This window comes from Erpetoichthys calabaricus, chromosome 7 (genome assembly GCF_900747795.2).
Source record: "Erpetoichthys calabaricus chromosome 7, fErpCal1.3, whole genome shotgun sequence".
NCBI lineage: Eukaryota > Metazoa > Chordata > Cladistia > Polypteriformes > Polypteridae > Erpetoichthys > Erpetoichthys calabaricus.
In genome coordinates, this window is record NC_041400.2 from 171,781,581 (window position 1) to 171,806,132 (window position 24,552).

Here is a 24,552-nt window from a genome sequence, read left to right on the forward strand (position 1 = left end):
AGCCATCACAGTTTGGCCCTTGTCAAAGTTGTTCAGATCCTTGTGCTTGGCCATTTTTCCTGCTTCTAATCCATCACCTTCATGAACTTCTAGCTAACTTGCTACCTAATATATCCCATCCCTTGACACGTGCCGTTATAATAAGATAATCAATGTTATTCACTTCATCTGTCAGTGGTTTAATGTTGTGGCTAATCTGTGTATAACCTATAGGAACTGGACCACCTAGGAACTATGATCTGGGGCAGAATGAAGACTTCATGAAGACTGCATGAACCCACCCAAGTTGCGTAATTATTTACATTGCTTATATTTGCCTCTGTTGATTGTTATGCAAACAGAGTAACCCCTTGCGATTTGTGGGGTTAGTTTGTAGGACCCCTGCGAATCTGAAAATCTGCAAATAGGTTTTGGGCCAATGATTACTGTATATTGTAAGTTTACTGCACTAAATTGTGAGAAATGCGAAACAACACTGCACAACCAAATCATATGTGTAAAACCTGCTGCTGAGACAAAATGCATTGTTCATTTAGTTCTTTAGCGAACTGTAACTTTTTATAAAACAAATTTTAATAGATATGTATGTACATTTATAGTAATAAATGACAAAAATAATATTACAGATACAAAAGAAATCCAACAACACATTAAACCAAAAATGATAAATAAGACACAGTCCAGTTTTACAGATGTACATGATGGTGGTGTAGTTATAAAATAAAATAAGTTTCACAGCCAGTTTTCTCCTACCAAGATTATGTTATATGTGAAGATTTGTAAAATTTGCAAGTGTTCCCAGATGAAGACATTTTTCAACCTAGATGAGACCATGTAAACAAGCGAGCAAAGGACAAGAACATAAATCCAGAGAAAACTGTAATCTGATAGATGTAGTTATAATTCAATTGTGCAATGTATTGTTAAAGCAAAAAAGATACCTCTGATTGAAATCCTGCCTCCTTGTTACGGCTCACTTTTAAAACTAGTGCCCTCGTCTTTCAATGTAGGATCTGGAAGCTGCCCAATGATGCAGGGGTTGCTGGGATTTGTAGTCCATTAAAGTAGCAGGGCTACAGCATTGTCTGCCGTTTCCTGCATTAGGGTCCAAAACTTGCAAAATAATTTCCATTTAATTATCAATGACAAACACACAAATAGGTGGATCTAGGAATCATAAAGCTGCAAATTGCAAGGGCCAACCTGTAAATATAATTTTAAGTAACAGCTAAAGCTCACTGTCTCTGAAAAATTTCTAATTACTGGCATTACATAGTGCTGGAATGATCATTCCAGGTCTAGCTGTGGACCCTTAAGGTTACAAATGATACTTTGTGAAATCCTCTATTGGTGCTAAACTGGCCTGAAGTAAAGAAGTCAAAATAAAAGACAATCCCAGTCAGTGGGCAGTCTGCCATTAGAGGTCCGTGGGGATGAATACACAGGGTACAAGAAAGACAGTGAGACAGGTAAGGTAAGAGGTTGTAGATAACAGGTACATAGCTACTTTTGACATTTCTTCCAATACCTCATTAAGAAAAGAACCTAAGAGGTTATGTTGGTACCTTTTGTGTTCAGTGGTGGCTCTGAGGCTAGGGATCCGCACTGGCAATTGGACAGTTGCCAATTTGAATCCCATAAAATGCCAAAAGGGATTCTGCTCTGTTGGGCCCTTGAGCAAGGCCCTTAACCTGCAATTGCTAAGTGCTTTGTGTAGTGAGAAGAGTGCTATATAAATGCAAAGAATTATTATTATTATTATTACATGCACAGATGATCGGATAAGATGATAAAACAAGGGGTCTGCTCTAAAGTGCCTCCATCTTGTCACAAAATATAAACATGATATGGTTAAGTCATTCTGTTTTTAGCCATGATTTGACCCCTTTCATTGTGATGTCTGTCTGTCTGTGTGAATGTGTTGAGACAGTGGACATGATAACTAAAAAACGAATCAATTCATAGAAAGTAACTCACTGCCACAATTAATTAGCACTGGAAAATGCTAGAAGCCTATTGATTTTGAGGAAAGAACACTGCAGTAGTTTTTAATTTGCACATGCGATTTTAATTTTTTGTGAATATCACTATGTAACTGTAAGATAATTTCAGTCTACACAATTAAATGTTGGGTCTTTATTATTTTACTGCTAAAACCAGTTCTATGCAGTAAACATCATAGGCAGAACACTTCAGTTTTTAACTTTTACCAGTAAGAAATGCACCATCCACCTCCACATAATGAAACCCTGTAATTCATCCTTCAGTTAAGTGTACTGAAAAATGATTTGCCTTAAGTTAAAAATGTCACAAAAAGTTTAGGACATTAATTTCTCACATGCATCTTGAGATAAATGTAACCTAATGTGGCATATTTGCACATTGCATTACGAGATGAAGTCAGAATAAAAATTAATTGAAATAAATACATTAATTAATGATTGCTAGAGGATAAATGTAAGCAATTGTATGGCACATTTCTCAACAAGTTAGAAAATGTATGCATGGCATAACATTCACATATAATTGGGTACTTGGTTAACTAATTGATGTGAAAAGCTGGAGCATTTTACATTTTTTAGTTACTTCAAAAAATCACATTTTTCACTATTAAATATTTTTGTAACAATGAGTCCTATTCAAAGATAAGAATGATACTACCATGTGGTCGAATATGTTAGTAAAGTACATTAAGTGGATGCTTTTAAGCAGTAGTCTACAATATAATACTGTTAAAAACGTAGCCCAAATAGCCCTGTGGTGGCTCAGTAGCTTTCACTGACAGCAGAGGCCACTAACAAAGGCGTCAATTGATGTGCTGTTGTTAATGGTTGATTGTGGAAAGCCTTTGACTACCTGTAGTTCAAATTTCTTAAACATAACATTTTTTGAGTGGAGCATCTGAGAAGTTAATTTTGTTAACATCTCAAGATAAACATAGCTGCCTCAGACCACAATGGAGTTTTGCTGATAAATGATATTGTCAGAAAAATGTTGAATCATTAGTGTGCACAGATAATGCAGCTGTCAAGCTGTTTTTTGCATATTGTACTGTAAACATGGAGTATGTATTTGTTCACATAGCCTTCACCTTCTTCCTTAGGCTGCTCTCATTTACGGGTCACCACAGCGGATCATATGTCTCCATCTATCCCTGTCTTTTATATCATTTTCTGCCTTCATGTCCTCCCTTATTACAAACATAAACTTTCTCTTTGGCCTTCCTCTTTTCCTCTTGCCTAGCGGTTTACATCCTCAACATTCTTTTCCTGACTTACTCATCATCTCTCCTCTGCACATGCCCAAACCATCTCAAATTAGCCTATCTCACTTGGTCACCAAACTGTCATACCTGTGTTATCCCTCTAATATACTCATTCCTAATCCTGTCAAATCCCATTACTAAGTGAAAATTGTAGCTCTGCCACTTCCAACTCTGCCACCTGTCTTTTCGTCAGGGCCACCATCTCCAAATTCTACTATATAGCTGGTCTCACTTCAGTTTTATAGACCTTCCCTTTCACTCTTGCAGACACTCTTTTATCACAAATCATTCCTGACACTCTTCACCCAGTCCACCCTGTCTCCACTCTCTACTTCACCTCTCTGCCACACTCTCTGTTGCTTTGGACTGTTGAAACGCAGTTTTTAAATTCATCTACCTTCTCCACCTTTCCTCCTTGCAGTCACACCCTTCCAAGACCTTCCTTCTCATTCACACACATGTACTGCGTCTCAATCCTTCTGACTCTCATTCCCCTTCTCTCCAGTGTGTACTTCCACCTGTCCAGGTTCGCCTCAAATTGCTGTCTACTCTCACTACCAATCATAATGTTATCCCCAAACATCATGGTCCATGGAGACTCCTGTCTGACCAAACCTGTCAACCTGTCCATCACCAATTAAACAGGAAAGGGCTCAGAGCTGATCCTTTTTGGTATAAATATGTTTTATCTAACTGCCTTACCTTAACCTTTCTTATTTATATTTGTCTGTTTTATTTCATTCTGTCTGTTACCTGTTATTAGATGCAACTGAGAAGGCAAATTTCATGTTTTCCTGTGTAGACATGACTAAAAAAAGAAACCTAAACCTAAACGTAAACCTAAACCTAAATCTCACTCTCACCTTGAACCAAGCTATCATTCCAACCGCACACCTCACCGCAGTCACACTGTCCTCATACATATCCTGCACCACTCTCCTGACTTCCTCATACAGTACCATAACTCCTCTCTTGGCACCTTGTCATATGTTTTCACTAAGTATACAAACACGCAATGCAATTCCTTCTTGCTTTCTCTGTACTTCTCCATTAAAACTCTTATAGCAAACATCACATTGCAGTACTCTTTCCTGGCATAAACCATCGCCTCCTCTCCTCTCAGCCTAGCATCCATTACTCTTTCCCATATCTTCATGGTGTGGCTGATCAACTTTATATCCCTGTAGTTAGTGCAGCTCTGCACATCTCCATTATTCTTGAAAATTGGTACTGATATACTTCTTCTCCACTCCTCAGGCGTCTTCTTCTTTTTCAAGATTCTGGTTAGAAATTCTACTGCCATCTCACCTAAACATCTCCATTACATAATTTATTCCCTCATACATTCAACTTCTAGATAAATAACCTTTGCTTTTTCTATTTTACTTTTGTGGTTAACTTGCCTCAAGAAGCAGGAGAAGTAACCCAGTGAACAAGCTGCCTGTATGTGCGGCTCCTCTGGCATTTGACTAAATTGTACTGGGGAATCAGTTTTGCCATCAGGAGCTGAGTTGCTTCATGCAGATAGACAGACAGATGGGTGTGGACATCGCAGTTGGTGCTTCTCATATTGTACAGTATACGAACACACTTAAAACGAAGCTGTTTATGCATGGATGAACTGAAAAGACAGATTTGCACTGAAAAAACAGCCAAGAAGAAGAACTGTTTAGGCATAGCCTCCCTTACACTGAAACAAGAGGACTCCACAGCAAAAGCAAAAAATAACCATGTGTATTTCTTCTGTACTTGGCTCAACAATCGCGATTCAGGAGTTCCACTGAACTGCCAATTAGACTGCATGTTTAAGTCACTTGGTTTACTTGATAGTTGTCACATTCTTACAGCTATACAGCTAGAGAATGGTTACTGCGGACCAGAGGCATTGTGGGCGTATCTAGGGGTGGGATAAGTGTCAGTCAAATTTGGCTTCAATTGTACTTTACTCTGCAGGTTTGCCCCAGCTTAACTCTGTTGCTTATTTTCTCAAGGTATGGCTTCAGTTCCCTGTGCACAATGATTAGACTGTGGATAAATTTTTGGTTCGCCCTTCAACGAAAGTGTTTACAGCTGAGCTCCCTTCACATTTATGCCACCTAACCAGATTTCAACATGTTTCATAAATTTGCCAAGATTTAACCCTATGACCTGCACACCATAATCTTTATAAAAAATGTTGCATTTGAATGCCTCTTTGAATTTTGTGCTTGCAAATTTATTCATCCAACTATTCTTATTTATGGACGTTTCCTTCATTTCCTCAAACCTTTTACAATGATCTTTTTATGCAGAACTCCAAACATTACTGTATGTCTGCTGAAGACCGGGCACTGCTCATCACCTGCCTAAAACCATCCTGACAGTGAAGTATGGTAGTGGTAACATCACGCTATGGAGGTGCTTCTCAGCAGTAGGGACAGGGAACTGAGGGGAGGATGAATACAGCCAAAAAAGAGAGGTCTCTGAAGATAACCTGCTCCAAAGTGCAGACAGGCTAAGACTGGGGTGACCGTTTACCTTTCAGCATGACAATGACCTCAAGCACACAGCCAAAACACTGCTGGAGTAGCTTCAGAACAAGTCTGTAACTGTCCTTGAGTGGCCCAGCCAAACCCCAGACTTAAACTGCACAGAACATCTGTGGAAAGACTGGAAGATGGCAGTTTACAGACACTTCCATTTTAATCTAATGGAGCTTGAGAGGATCTGCCATGAAGAATGGGATAAACTGCTCAGCTCCAGGTACGCAAAGCTTATAGAGACTTACCCGAGCTCTTCTGTTGACAATGGGGCTTCTATAAAGTGCTGTATTAAGGGATTGAACACCTGTATGAGTGAGAGATTTCAGGTGTTGTTTTTAAACAAATTTGTAAACCTTTCTGAAAACATGTTTTTACTATGTTATTATGGGTAATCGAGTGTAGATTGATGGGCAAAAATGGCAAATTTCTCCATTTTAAATTATATCTACAACACTATAAAGTGTACAGAAATTGAAGGGGCCTCAATGTTTTCCGAATCCACTGTAAGAGAATTTTTTACTCTTCTTCATTTAAGGATTGCAAAAAAAGAAAGTTTTATATGCATTAAATATGTACACAAATTGCCAATGGGTCGTCTAGGTGGTTTTTGAAAAGTCTGAAAAGAGAATTCAGCTGGGCTGTGATGTGCAGGGATTTATTCTCTTTGCTATTTTATCTCACTTTTGTTTTTGCTATTTTCGTGAAAAGGCTGCCATTTGCCTTACTACAAAACAACTCTTTAATCACCTGAAAGAAGAACTACTTGTAGCTCTTTTTAGAAAAGTGAGGATTTGTTTTACAGTGTGTGCTCATCATTTCTTTTTTTGTTTGTCTTGGCGCAGTGGGTAGCGCTGCTGCCTTGCAGTTGGGGGACCTGGGTTCGCTTCCCGGGTCCTCCCTGCGTGGAGTTTGCATGTTCTCCCTGTGTCAGCATGGGTTTCCTCCCACAGTCTTTTGGCATGCTGGTTAGGTGGACTGGTGACACTAAACTGGCCCCCGTGGGTATATGGTATGTACGTGGGGGTAAATGTGTTCACCTTATATGGACTGGTGCCCTGCTCAGAGGGGTTGTTCCTGCTTTGCGCCCCTACACTTGCTGGGATAAGCTCCAGCCCCCTGTGAGCCTACTCAGGATTAGGCAGGCTTAGAAAATAAAATGGTATGGTGAATTGATTAATTTGAAATCAACTTATGATGCATTTTTGTAGGCGACTTCAGGGACCGGGTTAAACTATCACCTGTGTCTTATGGACACCGAGCATATATGCAGGGCCTGCCACCCCTAACCAGCCATTTGCTTATCTCTTTCTTGGTGACTTAGCATTGTGCTAGTCTGGTGGTGCCTTCTTGCCAACGAGGCAACCTTCAGAGTTCCTAGACAGAAGTTTGTTAACCGTCACAAGTCACTATATTGAAATTTCATGACAGCTGTGCTGCACTGTTTATTTAACTGATTTGCAATTTCTTTTCAAGTATATTAAATGTGTTGGTGTATTGTATGACTTCCTAAAACTTATGGAATTTTGCTTGATTTGGGATAGTTACTAAACTTCAGGAAAGACAGAATACTTCCCATGAGCACTGTTGTGATTAATGACAATGGGGAGATAATAAAGGTGAAAAAAGCTTAAAAAATGGGAACACAAACAAGACAACAGGATTCCAATAACTCAAGAACAGCCTCCAATGAGCCAGGCAATAAAGAGGAAGGAGAAAAAAAAGTTAAGGATAATAAATGGTGAGGTACACAGGCTCCAAAGGGCAAAAGGAAATGGAATCATAATATTCCCCAGCCTGCCTCTGCCCTGATGTCGCTCTAAAATTGGAAAATTATCATATGAACGTCTCCTGAAAATCAGTTTAAAAAAAGTTAGGGCCGTCTGTCAAGGTAAGGCATGGCCCGTAGAGAGTGAATGTGCTGCATCTAGACAAAGTAAAAAATGAAATACTGGAGAGACTGAGAAAAACTTGGGTTTTTACTTAGAGTCACAAAGGCCAATAATGACCCTGTAAACATATAATATAAACAATCCATAATAATCAGTTGACAAATGTTGGCAAAAAATCACATTTAAGTCAAAAAGTACTCACACCTTTCTATATTATTGGCTCAACACACTGGTCTCTTCCTTACACTATCTTGTGTGAAAAGCTCTTTGAATAGCCTGTGGATTCTGAAGGACAAAAAAGTGTTTGAGAGCAACATGGCACAGCAAGACTTACTTAAGTCACAGTCTCACGGTATCCAATTTTCATTTATATGGTATGTTTTGTAGGGGGGCTTTCAGGTTTTTGAACCTTGACACAATTGGCATCCCTCATGGTAGGCTATTTGACATGATTAGTAGTGATAGGTGGCGAAATTACGCAGTGAATTTGCTGACTTTGCTGGTGACCTTGTTTGCCAAATTTTTTCCAGAAATTTTTCCCAGTGCCCCATGATGTTTTACAAGGCAAGGGTAACATCACAGAGCTGTAGCAGTCAAATTTGAATAGAACAGCCCCACAAGTACATGGCACTGACCCTTTGCTTTGCCCTTCCTTATAACGCGTGATGCAGTTGTACACAAAGTGTGCCAAGACACTGATATAGCAGCAGGGCTGTCAGAAAGTGCCCAGCCAGCATTGGTTTTACATGGGGAAAGGAGAACACACACGATTGTGCATTGTAGACATACTGTAGCAGTCCATGACTGAATGCAGCTCACTAGCAATGTTTTCGCAGACATGGCAGACATGACAGTGTATGCAAATACAAGAATACGCAGTCAGCAATATTTGCGTGTGTATGCATTTGTTTTCTGGGGTATTTATTTAAGTAAAGTGCTTCTGTAAAAAGAACAAATTTTCCACAGGGGACAAATAAAGTTCTATCTCTCTGCAGTCAAACTATTTATGTTAGTTTAGGTTCGGTTAGGTAGACTTTATTATTCCAGAGGGAAATTTGTTTGCAGCAGGAAAGCACAAAAAGCAGAAGACATTGTTACACAGATCCAACAGATAAACAAAGACACAACATTTGACAACCAAAATTATTACATAAACATACACTCAAGATTAGCACAAGAAGAATAATTACTTTCAATAGTACATAAAACAATGATGCAGAATTTAACATTAACAGAATTTAAAATACTTATAGCTCTAGGAATAAAAAAAGTCTTTCAACCTGTTGTTCTTCATGTTTGGAAATCTAAATTTAAAGAAAAGAGGATGGCTGCTCTCTGACAGAATTCAGTTGGCTTTCTTTCTAACCTGTGTGCAAAACATTTCAGTGATAAAGGCCTGCTGTGAGCCAATAATTTTACTGCTAATTTTTATAATATTGTTAAGATGGTTTATATTCTTATTGCTGAGGTTACCAAACCAACAAATAAAAGCAAATGTAACAATGGATTCAATAAATGACTTATAAAAAAGTTTTATTATGGTGGTGTCCACTTTAAAATGGTTGAGTTTCCTAAGAAAGAAAAGTAGTAACATTGTCGCCCCTTTTTACAGATTTTACAGATTTTATTTTTTTTCTCCAGCCATCTAGAGTTTTTTTTTGTTTTTTTCTGTCCTCCCTGGCCATTGGACCTTACTTTTATTCTATGTTAATTAGTATTACCTAATTTTATTTTTTAGATTTGACTTTTTTCTCTTTCTTCATCATTTTGAGCTACATGTGCTATATGTGCTATATATGTGCAAAATCCATCCAACCATCCATTTTCCAACCCGCTGAATCCGAACACAGGGTCATGGGGGTCTGCTGGAGCCAATCCCAGCCAACACAGGGCACAAGGCAGGAACCAATCCCAGGCAGGGTGCCAACCCACCGCAGTATGTGCAAAATGTGCCATATAAATACATTTTGTATTGTACTGTATTGTGTAAAGAAAACCTTCCTAATATTTGTATGAAATTGACCCCTAACAAGTCTCCAACTATGTCCCCGTGTTCTTGTTGAACTCATTTTAAAGTCTCGACCCACTAGACCAATTCCTTTCATAATTTTAGAAATTTCACCCATGTCTCCTCTTAATCTCTGTTTGCTTAAACTGAAAAGGCTCAGCCCTTATAATGTTTCCTCATAATTCACTCCCTGTAGTCCTGAAGTCAGCCTAGTTGCTCTTCTCTAGACCTCTCCTAGCACTGCTATGTCTTTTTTTTGTAGTCTGGGGACCAAAACTGCACCCAGTATTCCAGATGAGGCCTCACCAGTGGGTTATAAAGCTTGAGCAGAACCTCCTTGGACTTGTACTCCACACATCAGGGCGCTATATATTCACTACAACTCCTAAATCATTCTCATAAGGAGTACTTTCAATTTTCAGACCTCTCATTATGTATTTAAACATAGCATTTTTACTTCCTACATGTAACACTTTACATTTACTGACATTAAATTTCATCTGTCATAAATCTGCCCAAGCCTGTATGCTGTCAAGTCCCTCTTTAATAATTCAACGGATGCAAGATTATCTGACAATCCACCTAGCATGGTATCATCTGAAAACCTAACCAGCTTGTTACTTATCTTCCTATCCAAATCATTTAAATATTTTAAAAATAGTAGTGGCCCTAGCACTGACCCCTGTGGGACCCCACTCTTAACATCAGCCTATTTTGATAATTTTCCTCACATCATAGCCCTCTGCTTCCTGTGTCTGAGCCAATTCTGCACCCATCTACAGTGCACAACACATCCTAAACTTCCACTTCTTTAAGTCTGTTGCCCAACCTCTCATGTGACACCTTATCAAATGCTTTAGAAAGTCAAAATTAATAATATCATATGCAGCACTCTGATTGTATCCTTTTGTTCCTGCCCCCTTACGTCCACTAATCAACTGCCACATCCCTAACGGCAGATCACCAGCTGCCGTTACTTTGCAATTCTGTGGACACACTGACGTTCATAAAAATGAATGAGTCCTGGGTCAGTGAATTCCCCTAAGTCCTTTGTCTGTCCTTCTTCATTGTTCTCCCTCTGGTTTTCTGTGCCTCTTATGTGCAACAGACTTGTGGGGGCATAGCCTTTGTCAATTCAAGCTTCCTTGCTACTCTCTGCAAGAAGTTTTACTTTCCTGATATTTAATTAGATTAATTGTCATGCATCACAATTAAAACTTCCTTCAAAACAAAAGCTAAACTTAATTTTCAAAGGAGTTTAAGTCCTTATGTAACGTCCTAACAATTAGAAGAATTCAGAGGCATCCTGTAGACAGCTGCCCTGCTATAGAGGGCATCTCTGGCAAGTTAAGCAAAATGCATCATGTAATCAATCACTTATAACTTATCACCTTCTATACCATTGACTACTGTATATTGTTCTACAGGCTGGAAACACTGGTTTAGTTCTTATTTAATCAAATCGATTACAGTATGCGGCACGGTGGCGCAGTGGTAGCGCTGCTGCCTCGCAGTTAGGAGACCTGGGTTCGCTTCCCAGGTCCTCCCTGCGTGGCGTTTGCATGTTCTCCCCGTGTCTGTGTAGGTTTCCTCTGGGTACTCCAGTTTCCTCCTACAGTCCAAAGACATGCAGGTTAGGTGCATTGGCGATCCTAAATTGTCCCTAGTGTGTGCTTGGTGTGTGTGTGCCCTGCGGTGGGCTGGCACCCTGCCTGGGGTTTGTTTTCTGCCTTGCGCCCTGTGTTGGCTGGGATTGGCTCCAGCAGACCCCTATGACCCTGTAGTTAGGATATAGCGGGTTGGATAATGGATGGATGGATGGATTCCAGTATGTACAGAAATGTGCGGACAGATAAATATGGTGTCCTACAGGGCTCTGTACTGGATGTGGAGTCGGTATACCAAACCTTCGACACCAACTCCAATTTCAACTTCTTAGTTTATGGTACCACTGAATCAGACTCCAACTCCTCTATTTATAATTAGACTAATATGTTGATTGAAAGCACACAACTTACAAGATACATGGCGCTTCATCACTGCCAGCGTTTATCATCAGGCTACTTTTTAGCACTCTGACCTGTTAAAGTTTGTATTTAAACGCTGCAGCAACGTTGTTGTGGCATACAAACACTGAATAACAGTAAATATTAAACTTACAAAATTTTAAAAAAGCTTTTTTTTTTCAAAAGTGTAGTAGAAAAAAAATAGTTGAATCATATGTGAAACTGGCAATTTTAACACATTATATTACAATTTACATTTAGTCAGAATCTAACTCTAATAACCCAAAAACCGTTTCCGACCTCATGACTCCGACTGCACAGCTCTGACTCGGACCTTTACTGCTTTCATGTTACATGCTTCCATTAGGAGCTATCATTGCAGGACAACGTTAATTTTCACTTGTATGCAGGTGCCACCCAATTACGCCTTTCTTGTAGACCAAATAACGTTTTTCCAATGGTGTCTTTAATTAGTTGTGTCAGTGAATTAAAGGAGTGAATGGATGAGACCCACTTGTCTCTGAATACAGAAAAAAAAGAAATGTTATTTACTTGGGGGAATGATGTTAACCGCAACAACATTCTGTCACTCTTTAACTGAGTTTGAATCACCATTGGTTTTACTGAATTAGCGCATCATTTAGGCATTATCTTCAGAACCTACCATGTCTTATAAAACACACATTAAGACATTTTCTATATATTATGCACTGAGAAATTAAGTCATGCATTTATTTCTAGTAGGATTGGCTACTGTCATGTATTTTTCACTGTCTGTTGAATTTTTAATGTAGTGTTCAGGTGCTGCTGCACGAATTATTAGATAGATAGATAGATCTTTATTGTCATTGTCACTTTTACAAAGGAACAACAAAATTGAAGGACAACAAAGTTCTCAAATCCTTACACTGGCTCCCAGTTAAGCTTAGGGCTGATTTCAAAATCCTCCATTTAACTTGTAAAGTCTTAAATGGCTAAGGCCCTGTTTATGTATCTGAACGTATCATTACTTACAAATTAGAGTGCACTTTAAGGCCAGCCTACTTAAGGCTCCTTTCTCTACACCCCCTAGAACTGCCCCCCCCACCCCCCTCCAGTCTAATTAAGGTTAGTTACAGAGCCCCTAAGCTGTGGAATGATCTGCATTGTTAATGTAGGACTGTAATGCGCCTTCAGTCTCAGATTTTAAATCCCAGCTGAAGAGTCACAACTTCAGTTTAGCATACCCTGACTAGAGCTGCTGATGAACTGTGCATACTGCATCTCTGTTTGTTAGTCATTTTTACAGAAATATAAGTAGTATGACATTTATAAACTGTTACTGATTCTCCTCTGTTCTGCTTTTCTTCTTGGTATCTGGATGTGGCATTCGGTGCCACTGTTCTGCTGCCACGCTGCTCTCCTGCCCATGGAAAAATCATCTCAGATGAAGGAACATTGGAATGTTTGGATGGAAAGATACTCTCATCAGATTGGATGGCCAGCACAGACTCCACTATAGAATACCCAAGAAGGGGTGATTTTTACAATTTTCATCTCCCCTGTTGTCAACTGGCCATAGTTCATCAATTTATTAATGGACAGATATTTTTGGATTCCATTTATGTTTAATCAGTCTCTACCTTGTCTTTGTGCTTTTCACAAATCTACATTTATAAGTGTATTAGTTCTGGTTTTAGGAATTAGTATAATTTATACATATATACATTTTACCTGAGAATTAGTTTATAGTGCTCTGTGCCTGCACTCAGTGAAGAGTGCTAGACAGAAATGAGTTGTATTGTATTGTATTGTATTGTATTGTATTGCACTTACAAAGGTTTTTGTTACCATGAAATATGAGACTTTTGTGTGCCCATAGTTGACAGCATTCCTGACTGTGAAAGTGTGTTTTCTCTGTAATCAAGAAAGCTCTGGCAAGCAACAATGCATTCCAATAGGCAATACAATCTTATCTCAGGGAAGCACAGTAGCACAGTGGTTAGCACTGTTGCTTCACAGCTGAGGTAACATTTTTGGCAACAATTACTGATCCAGCATAGCTGGCAGACTCATCCCCATCCCACAGGGACACTGAAAAGACCATTGCACTATTATAATCTTTTAAAATTGGTTCTGTTTGTCCTTCCCCATTGACTTCAAACCAGATCACTGAGTTTGACAAAATTTCCGAACCTCTTGGCTATTTCATTGAACTCAAGGCAAAGCAAATTCAACAGGGTTCACTCATCACTGTTTCTTAGTACACCAGTAAAATCGATTATATTCTATGGCTCTCATTCACATCACTGCAGAGGAGCACAGTGCAATTTTAATATATGTGATATGCTTCAGGGCGGCACGGTGGCGCAGTGGGTAGCGCTGCTGCCTCACAGTTAGGAGACATGGGTTCACATCCCGGGTCCTCCCTGCGTAGAGTTTGCATGTTCTCTCCGTATCTGAGCGGGTTTCCTCTCACAGTCCAAAGACATGCAGGTTAGGTGCATTGGCGATCCTAAATTGTCCCTAGTGTGGGCTTGGTGTATGTGTATGCCCTGTGGTGAGCTGGGTCACCCTGCCCGGGGATTTGTTCCTGCCTTGCACCCTGTGTTGGCTGGGATTGGCTCCTGTGACCCTGTGTTAGGATATAGCAGGTTGGATAATGACTGACTGATATGCTTCATATTTTCTTAGACACAGGAAAATGCACCATCATGTATATTAATGTTTTTTTATGCAGGAAACTGTACAATGCAACTACTCTTTCTTGTTTCATACAAATGAGTTTGACCACATGTACACTGTAGTCACTGTGAAAGAGAGTCCCCAGTATTGTCATTGTCTGTAGCACATCTTTAGGACTGGAATCCCCATAATTGCCTTTACAATTGGCAAAGTGGGCCTTATACTACCAAACCATCACAACACACGCCACATTGCTCATCAACACATCTATACATGACAGGAGATATGATGGCAATGTTTTTTTTTTCCTTAGGGAACTTTATTTAAACGCAAAATGACGTGCAGATGCATGCTGAGTTAGTGCATACTAAAATTCACAGTCACATTTGAGTTTCTGCACATGTATACGTGTGAATAAGTCTTTAAGAACATTTTCCCAAGTATTGCTGCAAGCCAGCTGTTAATTCCAAAATGCTGCAATGGAACTGAGTTGAACTATACTGCCAGGCAACATCGTTTCTAGGAATTTCTCTTAGTATTGCATCCATACACATAGCAAAATGCGAAAGTGTTCAGACCCCCTCACATTTTACACAATTCATTATGTTGTGGACTTAACTAAAAATGGATGGATTTGTCATTTTGCCCATCAATCTACACTCAATAACCCACAATGACAAAGTGAAAACATGCTCTCAGAAAGGTTTGCAAATTTATTAAAAATCAAAAATGGAAACCTCTCATTTATATACAGTAAGTATTCAGATTCTTAATTCGGTAATTTGAGGAAGCCCTTTTTCCAGCAATTCCAGCTTCAAATCTTTTTGGGTAAGTCTCTACAAACTTTCCACACCTGGATTTGGCCAGTTTATTCCATTCTTCCTGGAAGATCCTTTTAGGTTCCATTAAATTGGATGGGAAATGTCTATAAACTGCCATTTTCAGGTCTCTCCACATGTTCTATGGAGTTCAAGTCTGGGGTTTTGCCTGGTTCAACCAAGGACCATCAGAGACTTGTGCCTAAGCAACACCAGCATTGTCTTGGCTGAACGCTTTAGGTCATTGTCATTGTTCAAGTTGAATCATCTCCCCAGTTCTAGGTCATGTGCACTCTGGTGCAGATTTTCTTCCCCTCTGTATTTTGCTACATTCATCATTCCCCCAAATCTGACCTGTCTCCCTGTCCCTGCCACTGAGAAGTGCCTCCCACAGCATGATACTGCCACCACCATGCTTCACCATAAGGATAGTATTAGGCAGGTGATGAGACATAATGCTTAGAGTTCAAAGAGTTCAATCTTTGATCCGTCAGACCAGAGATTCTTTGTCCTCATGCTCTCAATGTCCTTTAAATGCTGTTTGATAAACTCCAAGCAGGCTCTCATATGCACCCGATGGATGGAGTGCAGCTCAGATGGCCGTCCTTCTGATAGGTTCTCCCATCTTAGCAAAGGACACCTGAAGCTCTGTTAGAGTGACCATTGGGTTCTTTGGTCACCTCCCTGACCAAGGCCCTTCTTGCCCCATTACTAAGTTTAACTGAATGGCTAACTCTAGGGAGAGTCCTGGTTGTCCCAAACTTCTTCCATTTCAAAATTATTGAGGCCACTGTGCCACTGAAAGCATTACAAATGGTTTTATCTCATTGCTGTGACCAATGCTTCACCACAATCTGATCGCGTAGGTCTACAGAGAGTTCCTTGGACTTCACAAATTGTTTTTTGTCCTGATATGCAGTGTGAATTGTGGACCTACTATACACAGGTGTGTGCCTTTCTAAAAGATGTCTAGTCAATTCAATTTCCCACAGGTGGACTCCAATCAAGTTCTAGAAACATCTCAAGGATAATTAAAGCAAACAGGATAGTGTGGGGTGCTACAACAAAGGGTCTGAATACTTACATGAATGAGAGATTTCAGTTTATGATATATTAACAGATGTGAAAAATCTTTCTAAAACATGTTATCACTTTGTCATTATGGCTTATTGAGTATAGATGGGTAAAAAATAGCAAATGTATCCATTGTAAATTAAATTTAAAACACAATAGAGAGTGCATAAAGCGAAGAGATCTGAATCATTTCTGAATCCATTGTAAATACCATTAACATCACAATACATAAGGCATGACACCATAACAACATTATATACAGCTAGAGAGAATTACAGTATATTGATGATGTAGAAATGCCCGCATGCCAAGTAATATAAAATGAGTAAATTAAACCTTATGTTGTATAGCATCTTTATTATGAGCTCAATCAAAAAAGTGATCAATTTAAGTACAGCATAAAGAATGCTTAACAGTCAGAAACCCCTGAGGCGTGACTGCCCTCTTTTACATGCAGTCCATTACAAAGGTGTCTGAAATTGACATTCAAATACGCTCCCACCCCACAGATAGACATCCAAAAAATAAATGTCCTTACCTTTGACCCATCCAAGCTGATTATCCTGTACACGTTCCTCGTGCTGTCGTAGAAGTAGGAGACAGTCACTGCATGCTTGCTGGTTGGGACCCAGTTTTTTTTGGTGCTTGGGTCAATTTGGAAGACATGAGCTCTGGTGCTGTAGATGGGCTGTTCCCTGAGAGGAAGAAAGAAGAAATGATGAATCTGGTTGGGTCGCAGTACTGTTGTCTTACCGAGTCCCCCAGGTGACTCGGACCTGTCCTGAACTTGGCAGATCACCTCGCCCTGCATGGCGGGTTGTGTATTCTGCAATATTTGGTACAGGGTGCTTGGAAAATTTACAAAGAAATCTAAGAGTGACGAACTGCACTGAAACATAGGTGCTGCCTGTTAAGTGGCAAAAGGAAGAGTGTCAAACCAAAAATAGAGAACAAGAAACAGTAAACTGTGTCAGCCCACTTCCCCACCTCCCCAGCCCCCCATTCCTCCCTTAGTTCCACTCCCACCCCTGGTCTGCTCTTCTTGATTTGATTTAAACTGGACCCGCTACTGCATTCAGAAGGAAATCTGATCATTTAATGGGAGAGTAAAATCAGCACTGTTCCTTAATGACCATTTGCTTGGGAATCGGAGAGCTCAAAGCAAGAGCAAAAAGAAAAAGAGCAGTTTATAGATGCACTTCTGGGATAGATTTTATTAAACTAAAAACCAGGGATCACCTCCATATTACTCTCCGTGTGTATATACAGTATGTGAGTGCGGCTCCTTAACGTGCACATTCTCATGTTCTGGCACATCACTTTGACAGATAGTGTGTGCTCCACTGGAGACTCCAATCAATTCTCTCAAGGGAGCCTGGCGACACTTGTGCATTCCAGCCAGTTGACCTTTCTGACCCTCATGCTATTCTTAACCTCACAGAGGCACATCCTCCAGTATTAATGGCCAGGAAAGTGGCACACTTGGCCACCAATTAGAAGGGAAATGTTGCAACACTGCCTCCAGCCCTCAGCTTGGAACACACACGTCATTCCTTGACACAGAATGGCAACAAAAAACATCAGAGACCATTTTCAGGATGAAACAAAAACTAAATGTTATTTTCTATGTGTTCATTTAAGGCTGGACTGTGGCACAGTGGGTTAACACTGCTCCCTAAGCCCCCCCAGAGACTTGGGTTTGATTCCCTTGTGAGCTATTATGTGGCACATGCTGCCCATTTTCATTTGGGACTCTTCTAGTTTTAACTTGAATATCTTAGGTTAATTGATGTCCTTTGACTGGCCTGGTATGAATTTGAGTGGGAGTTTGGCCAGCTATGGACTAGCATTTCATCTGGCAATCAATTCCGGTAGTGCACATAATACTGACAAGATGTACAAGACTGTACTTTGTAACTCTGCAATGGATGGATTTGTTATTTAGTTGTAATTTTTTCTCTTTAGGGTCATCATAGGGGTCCAGCGATTAGAAACACTACCTAAAATCTTCAAAGTCTAGGTTTCAAACCATGGCCCCGTGTATTTTTTTCCATTTTCATGCAGATTTCTCTGAGTACTGTCATATCACTTACAGAAATTTCTCTGACCATTCTGCACTTATGGGGTGTATTGATGAAGGGAATGAGACAGAGGAGAGGAGTCAGGGGGAGGACTTTGTTTCTTGGTGCTAAGTGATCAGTAAAACCAAGAAACTGGCTATTAATTTCCAACGCACCAAAGAGCCTCCATGTCCGGTCACTATTCAAGGAGTGGATGTAGTCCACATTGATGACAGGTTGGACTGGTCTCGCACCTAAATAAGAAAGGGCAGAGCAGGCTCTTCTTCCATAGGAGACTGAGTTCCTTTAATGTGGGAAGTGACATCCTTCACATCTTCTATAACTTTGTGATGGCTGTGGTGTGCTGGGCTGGTAACATCACTTCAAGAAAGGCCCACTGAATCAGCAAGCTACTTAAAAGGGTAAGCTTAGTTATAGGGCACACTCTGGACCCCTTGGTGGTCGTACCAAAGCAGAGAATTAAAACAAAACTGAGAGCCATTATGAACAATGCTACACATTCTCTTTCCGACGTACTAACACTGAGGACTTTCAGCCAATGAATTTTTCAGCAGAAGTGTGTCAGGAAATGCCACCGGGTCTGCTTCACACCGACAGCAATACATCTCTATAATGTCACATTGCGACTAGGACTGCATCTATCTATCTATCTATCTATCTATCTATCTATCTATCTATCTATCTATCTATCTATCTATCTATCTATCTATCTATCTATCTAAATGGTGTCAAGCATATGTTAATTTTTAAGTCTAAACTGTTCCATTATGGGTGTGTGTATGAGCGGGCTCTTTGATGGACTGGCAGCCCATTCTGGGATGGTTTCTTCTTTGTGCCTCCAGCCCCCATAAGCTTGCACCAGAATTAAAGATGATTTACTGTAATGATTTCTGTTTAAAAACTGTAAAATTACGGTTTGCACAGGCACAGCATGTGGTTGAAATGTTTCAGGATAGTTTTTTTAGTTTTATATTTTTCTGTAAATATTGATGATGTCGCAGTACAATTATCTACTCAAACACCCTTTAAATCTATTTACCCTCTGCAAGTGTGGTGGGGGGCAACAGCTGCACGATAGGAACCAACTCTGAAAAGGATTGCCAGTCAACACTTTTGGCGAAGTTTATTGTCCACAATCAATCTAAGAGTATGGACTGTGAGTGGAATTAGGTCTCCCACAGAGAAAATTCAAACATACAAAGTCCATACCGTGGCCTCAACAGGCTCGAATTAATGCTATTTCCACTGCAATCATGACACTCATGCAACAACAGGTAATAAAGACTAACTAATATAATATAATCTTTATATATAATACACTACCGTGGCTGTTCATTTGTCTGTCCAGGATTTTAAATCACTTGCAGCTCGCAAACAATTTGACCTATGGACCTGAAATTTGGCACACGTATACTACGTGACGTCTACCGTCTGCTATCGGGGTGATGATTGACCTCTAAGGTTATTCCTCTTTTTATTTTTATTTTATTTTACTGTAGAATTAACTCTTGGCAGCGGCAAGCAGGGCAACCATGTGGTGCATGCATACAGGCGCCGTTCTCATTCCTACCACCTTCGCAATCACTTCCCCTACCTCTTCATATCTTAAATCATTCTTGAGGCAGATTAAAGACTTAAGTGCCAGCTTAAGTGAAAAATTAAAGAAAACATACTACGTAATTGCAACACAAACACTGACTTAATCAGTTTTAATGCGAAAAGATGCCGACAGAATAAGTGAAGAAGCAGGCCAGTAGGGTAGAGAAAAGAAGAGCTGCTCAAGAAGCAGCAAGTGCTTCAACCTCTGAGCAAACGAATGCTAAACATACAGAGAAAGAGGATGAAAACTAGGAATGCTCAAGTCATGTGTATTCACTGTACGTTATCGTGCTGGTATAATATAATAAGCTAAGGGTTGTGAACATCTTTCACATGATTACTCACAAACTACAACAGTAAGTATGATGATCTTGGTCTTAATCGAAAGTGTATGAAGTGATATGCATTGGTAAAGCAAAAATCAATTGGCGTAGTGCCAATCTCACTGAATTTATTAAGGTTTGTGTGTATCTTAAGGCAAACTGCTCAAGAAGGTGACATCTGTTGAACGTGAAGCAAATTGTAGAAGCCAATTACATGACAGGAAGAAGAAGATTGACAACCGTGGCATCCACGACCATTAAGCACATATGACGTGGCAGCCTGCTGGTACTTGTGGACTACTGAGGCTAGAACCTTGATCTTGACCTTTTTAATCAAATGCTTACAATCTGATAAGTTCTGGGAAGTAAAAAAAAATGAGCTTACAGGGACCTTGGAAAAGTAAAGTGATTGACAAAGTGACAAGGCAGAAAGAGTATATTACTGGTGGGCAGAAAAGCTTATTTTAATAAAATCTCACTCCTCGCAAGCAAATCTATTGATAATCCCCTAGGACATGATACATTCATCTTCCAAATTCATAATCAAGTGAAAGTATTGTGTTTATTGATCATTGACTATAATGAAGAACTCTGTAATATTAAAAATGAGAAAGAAGATCAGCAGCATCTGTGAAGCTGTATTATTTCATGGTGAAAACAAAACACTATCTCGCCAAAATGGAAAAGTTCAGTTTGATCTATATGAACCACCTTTATATGAGGACTGGTGATCTGTGTGTTTCCTAGTATAATCATATAATAATTAAATAATATATATATAAATAATATATATATTATATATATATATATATATATATATATATATATATATATATATATATATATATATATATGGTTGAAATAGTTTTCTCACAACTGAAAGAGGGCACGGTGGCAGATGTTAGCCGACTTGCTGACCAAACACAAGCGTTACCTGGTAGGTAACCACCCATACAATCAGATTGTCATTCAGACTATGAATGCCATGAATATTCAGTATATATATATATATATATATATATATATATATATATATATATATATATATATATATATATATAAAATATTAATATATATAAAATCTAAATATAATATTTATATAAAATATATACTATATATATATATATATATATATATATATATATATATATACACAGGTGCTGGTCATAAAATTAGAATATCATGACAAAGTTGATTTATTTCAATAATTCCATTCAAAAAGTGAAATTTGTATATTAGATTCATTCATTATACACAGACTGATGTTTAATCAAATGTTTATTTCTTTTAATGCTGATGATTATAACTGACAACTAATGAAAGTCCCAAATTCAGTATCTCGGAAAATTAGAATATTGTGAAAAGGTTCAATATTGAAGACACCTGGTGCCACACTCTAATCAGCTAATTAACTCCAAACACCTGCAAAAGCCTTTAAATGGTCTCTCAGTCTAGTTCTGTAGGCTACACAATCATGGGGAAGACTGCTGACTTGACAGTTGTCCAAAAGACGGCCATTGACACCTTGCACAAGGAGGGCAAGACACAAAAGGTCATTGCTAAAGAGGCTGGCTGTTCACAGAGATCTGTGTCCAAGCACATTAATAGAGAGGCAAAGGGAAGGACAAGATGGGGTAGAAAAAAGTGTACAAGCAATAGGGATAACCGCACCCTGGAGAGGATTGTGAAACAAAACCCATTCAAAAATTTGGGGGAGATTCACAAAGAGTGGACTGCAGCTGGAGTCAGTGCTTCAAGAACCACCACGCACAGACGTATGCAAGACATGGGTTTCAGCTGTCGCACTCCTTGTGTCAAGCCACTCTTGAACAAGAGACAGCGTCAGAAGCGTCTCGCCTTTGGACTGCTGTTGAGTGGTCCAAAGTTATGTTCTCTGATGAAAGTAAATTTTGCATTTCCTTTGAAAATCAAGGTCCCAGAGTCTGGAGGAAGAGAGGAAAGGCACAGAATCCACGTTGTGTGAGGTCCAGTGTAAAGTTTCCACAGTCAGTGATGGTTTGGGGTGCCATGTCATCTACTGGTGTTGGTCCATTGTGTTTTCTATGGTCCAAGGTCAACGCAGCCATCTACCAGGAAGTTTTAGAGCACTTCATGCTTCCTGCTGCTGACGAACTTTATGGAGATGCAGATTTCATTTTCCAACAGGACCTGGCACCTGCACACAGTGCCAAAGAAACCAGTACCTGGTTTAAGGACCATGGGTCCCTGTTCTTGATTGGCCAGAAAAACTTGCCTGACCTTAACCCCATTGAAAATCTATGGGGTATTGTGAAGAGGAAGATGCAATACGCCAGACCCAACAATTCAGAAGAGCTGAAGGCCACTATCAGAGCAACATGGGCTCTCATAACACCTGAGCAGTGCCACAGACTGATCGACTCCATGCCACGCCGCATTGCTGCAGTAATCCAGGCCAAAGGAGCCCCAACTAAATATTGAGTGCTGTACATGCTCATACTTTTCATGTTCATACCTTTCAGTTGGCCAACATTTCTGAAAATCCTTTTTTTGCATTGGTCTTAATTGATATTCTAATTTTCCGAGATACTGAATTTGGGACTTTCATTAGTTGTCAGTTATAATCATCAACATTAAAAGAAATAAACATTTGAAATACATCAGTCTGTGTGTAATGAATGAATCTAATATACAAGTTTCACTTTTTGAATGGAATTACTGAAATAAATCAACTTTGTCATGATATTCTAATTTTATGACCATATTTTATATATATATATATATATATATATATATATATATATATATATATATATATATAAAGTAGAATGTCATTCTCTCTCTGTATGTTTCCTATACAATCCTACATCCTTTCACCAATTTGGTACAAATTTTGCATAGTTGCTCTCTACAACCATACAGACAAGACAGATTACTTTGGAACCCAAAGTTTTGACCCTGGGGGTCCAAGTGTTTTTTTTATTTTCCTGTGTGCTAAAGTTTACACACCAATGCCACCTGCTGGCTCAGAGCAAGTAAAGCACCCAGACAGACTAAAGCCAGACTAGCAGACAGAGCTTAACATTACTTAACTGGGCAACGCCACATGCTGCTTAGGTCTAATGTAATGTACAAAGGAGTACTGTGCACTTTTGCAGGGGGCTTGATTGAAAGTGGAAGTGCAGTGCAACACAATGGAGAATCAGAGGGTTGTTGTTTAACTCTTGGTCGGCTTTTCTTCATAATTTAAGTACACAAACTGTCCATCTTGAGGTAAGAGGATGCGTCAGACATGACAGCCTTCATGTGGCTCTGAGGCTAAGGATCTCCACTGGCAATCGGAAGGTTGCCGGTTTGAATCCCGTAAAATGCCAATAAGGACCCTGCTCTGCTGGGCCCTTGAGCAAGGCCCTTAACCTGCAATAGCTGAGCACTTTAAGTAGTGAGAAAAGCGCTATATAAATGTAAAGAATTATTATTATTATTATGCTTACCACCCAGCAAGCAGTTACCAGAGTTCTGCTATCCAATAAGACCCAAAAAGAACAAATTCTCGATTCACAAGTGCAGAGAAATTGATAGAAGGGCAGTGTGGATGACAGGCAGGACAGTTAGCAGTAACAACAGGGTCACCATTTAAACAGCACATAAACCTTTGGTTTCTTTCCTTAACCCATTCTACAAATATACCTGGGCACACCAGGTACATTGGCTAATATGATATATTCTGTGATTACAGCTGGTCCCTGGCTTGTGCCCGACACTTCCACGATGGGCTCCAGCCCTCACATCTTTCACCAGGACTAGTTGGGTTTCAGAATGTTATGTAATGATAAATAATGATTACATATCAGAATATGGACTATCATACAGTAACATGTATATATATTCACTACATGAAGTAGCGACTGTCAGCAAGCACTGTGGAGAGTCCAGCTAGAGTGTGTGTTGGTAAATGTTGAAAGTGAAGCGCTTTGGGACTTGAATCAATGCTATCGATTTTTATACATAAAATAGATTAGAATCATCCTGTATAATAACCCCAAGTAAATACAAATGTGTTTCATTATGTGTATCAATACAAAGCCCATGTGATTCTGGAATATATCCATCTCTCCATCCATTACTGACCCCACCTAATCCAGTGCAGGGTGGTGAAGGCTGGACGCCATCCCAGCAGCATCAGGTGTAAGCAGGACTGACCCACTGGATGGCGCGCCGGTACTGTTCAAGGCAGTACAGATTCAGGGGCTGAAATATTCATAGGCATCATTTACTACGTTTAACCATAAAAGTGGCATGCAAAAGTTCAGGCACCCTTGCT

The 24,552-nt window shown here is 39.5% G+C and overlaps 1 protein-coding gene across 1 annotated transcript in view; it reads right to left on the reverse strand.

Annotated features, from left to right (window-relative positions):
* The window catches only part of homer1b (homer scaffold protein 1b), a 284,062-nt gene that overhangs the window by 85,368 nt on the left and 174,142 nt on the right, over window positions 1-24,552 (reverse strand). The window contains exon 2 of the mRNA XM_028805720.2: window positions 16,785-16,941. Within this exon, the coding sequence (XP_028661553.1) occupies window positions 16,785-16,941 (157 nt within the window). The remainder of the gene's footprint in view (window positions 1-16,784; window positions 16,942-24,552) is intronic.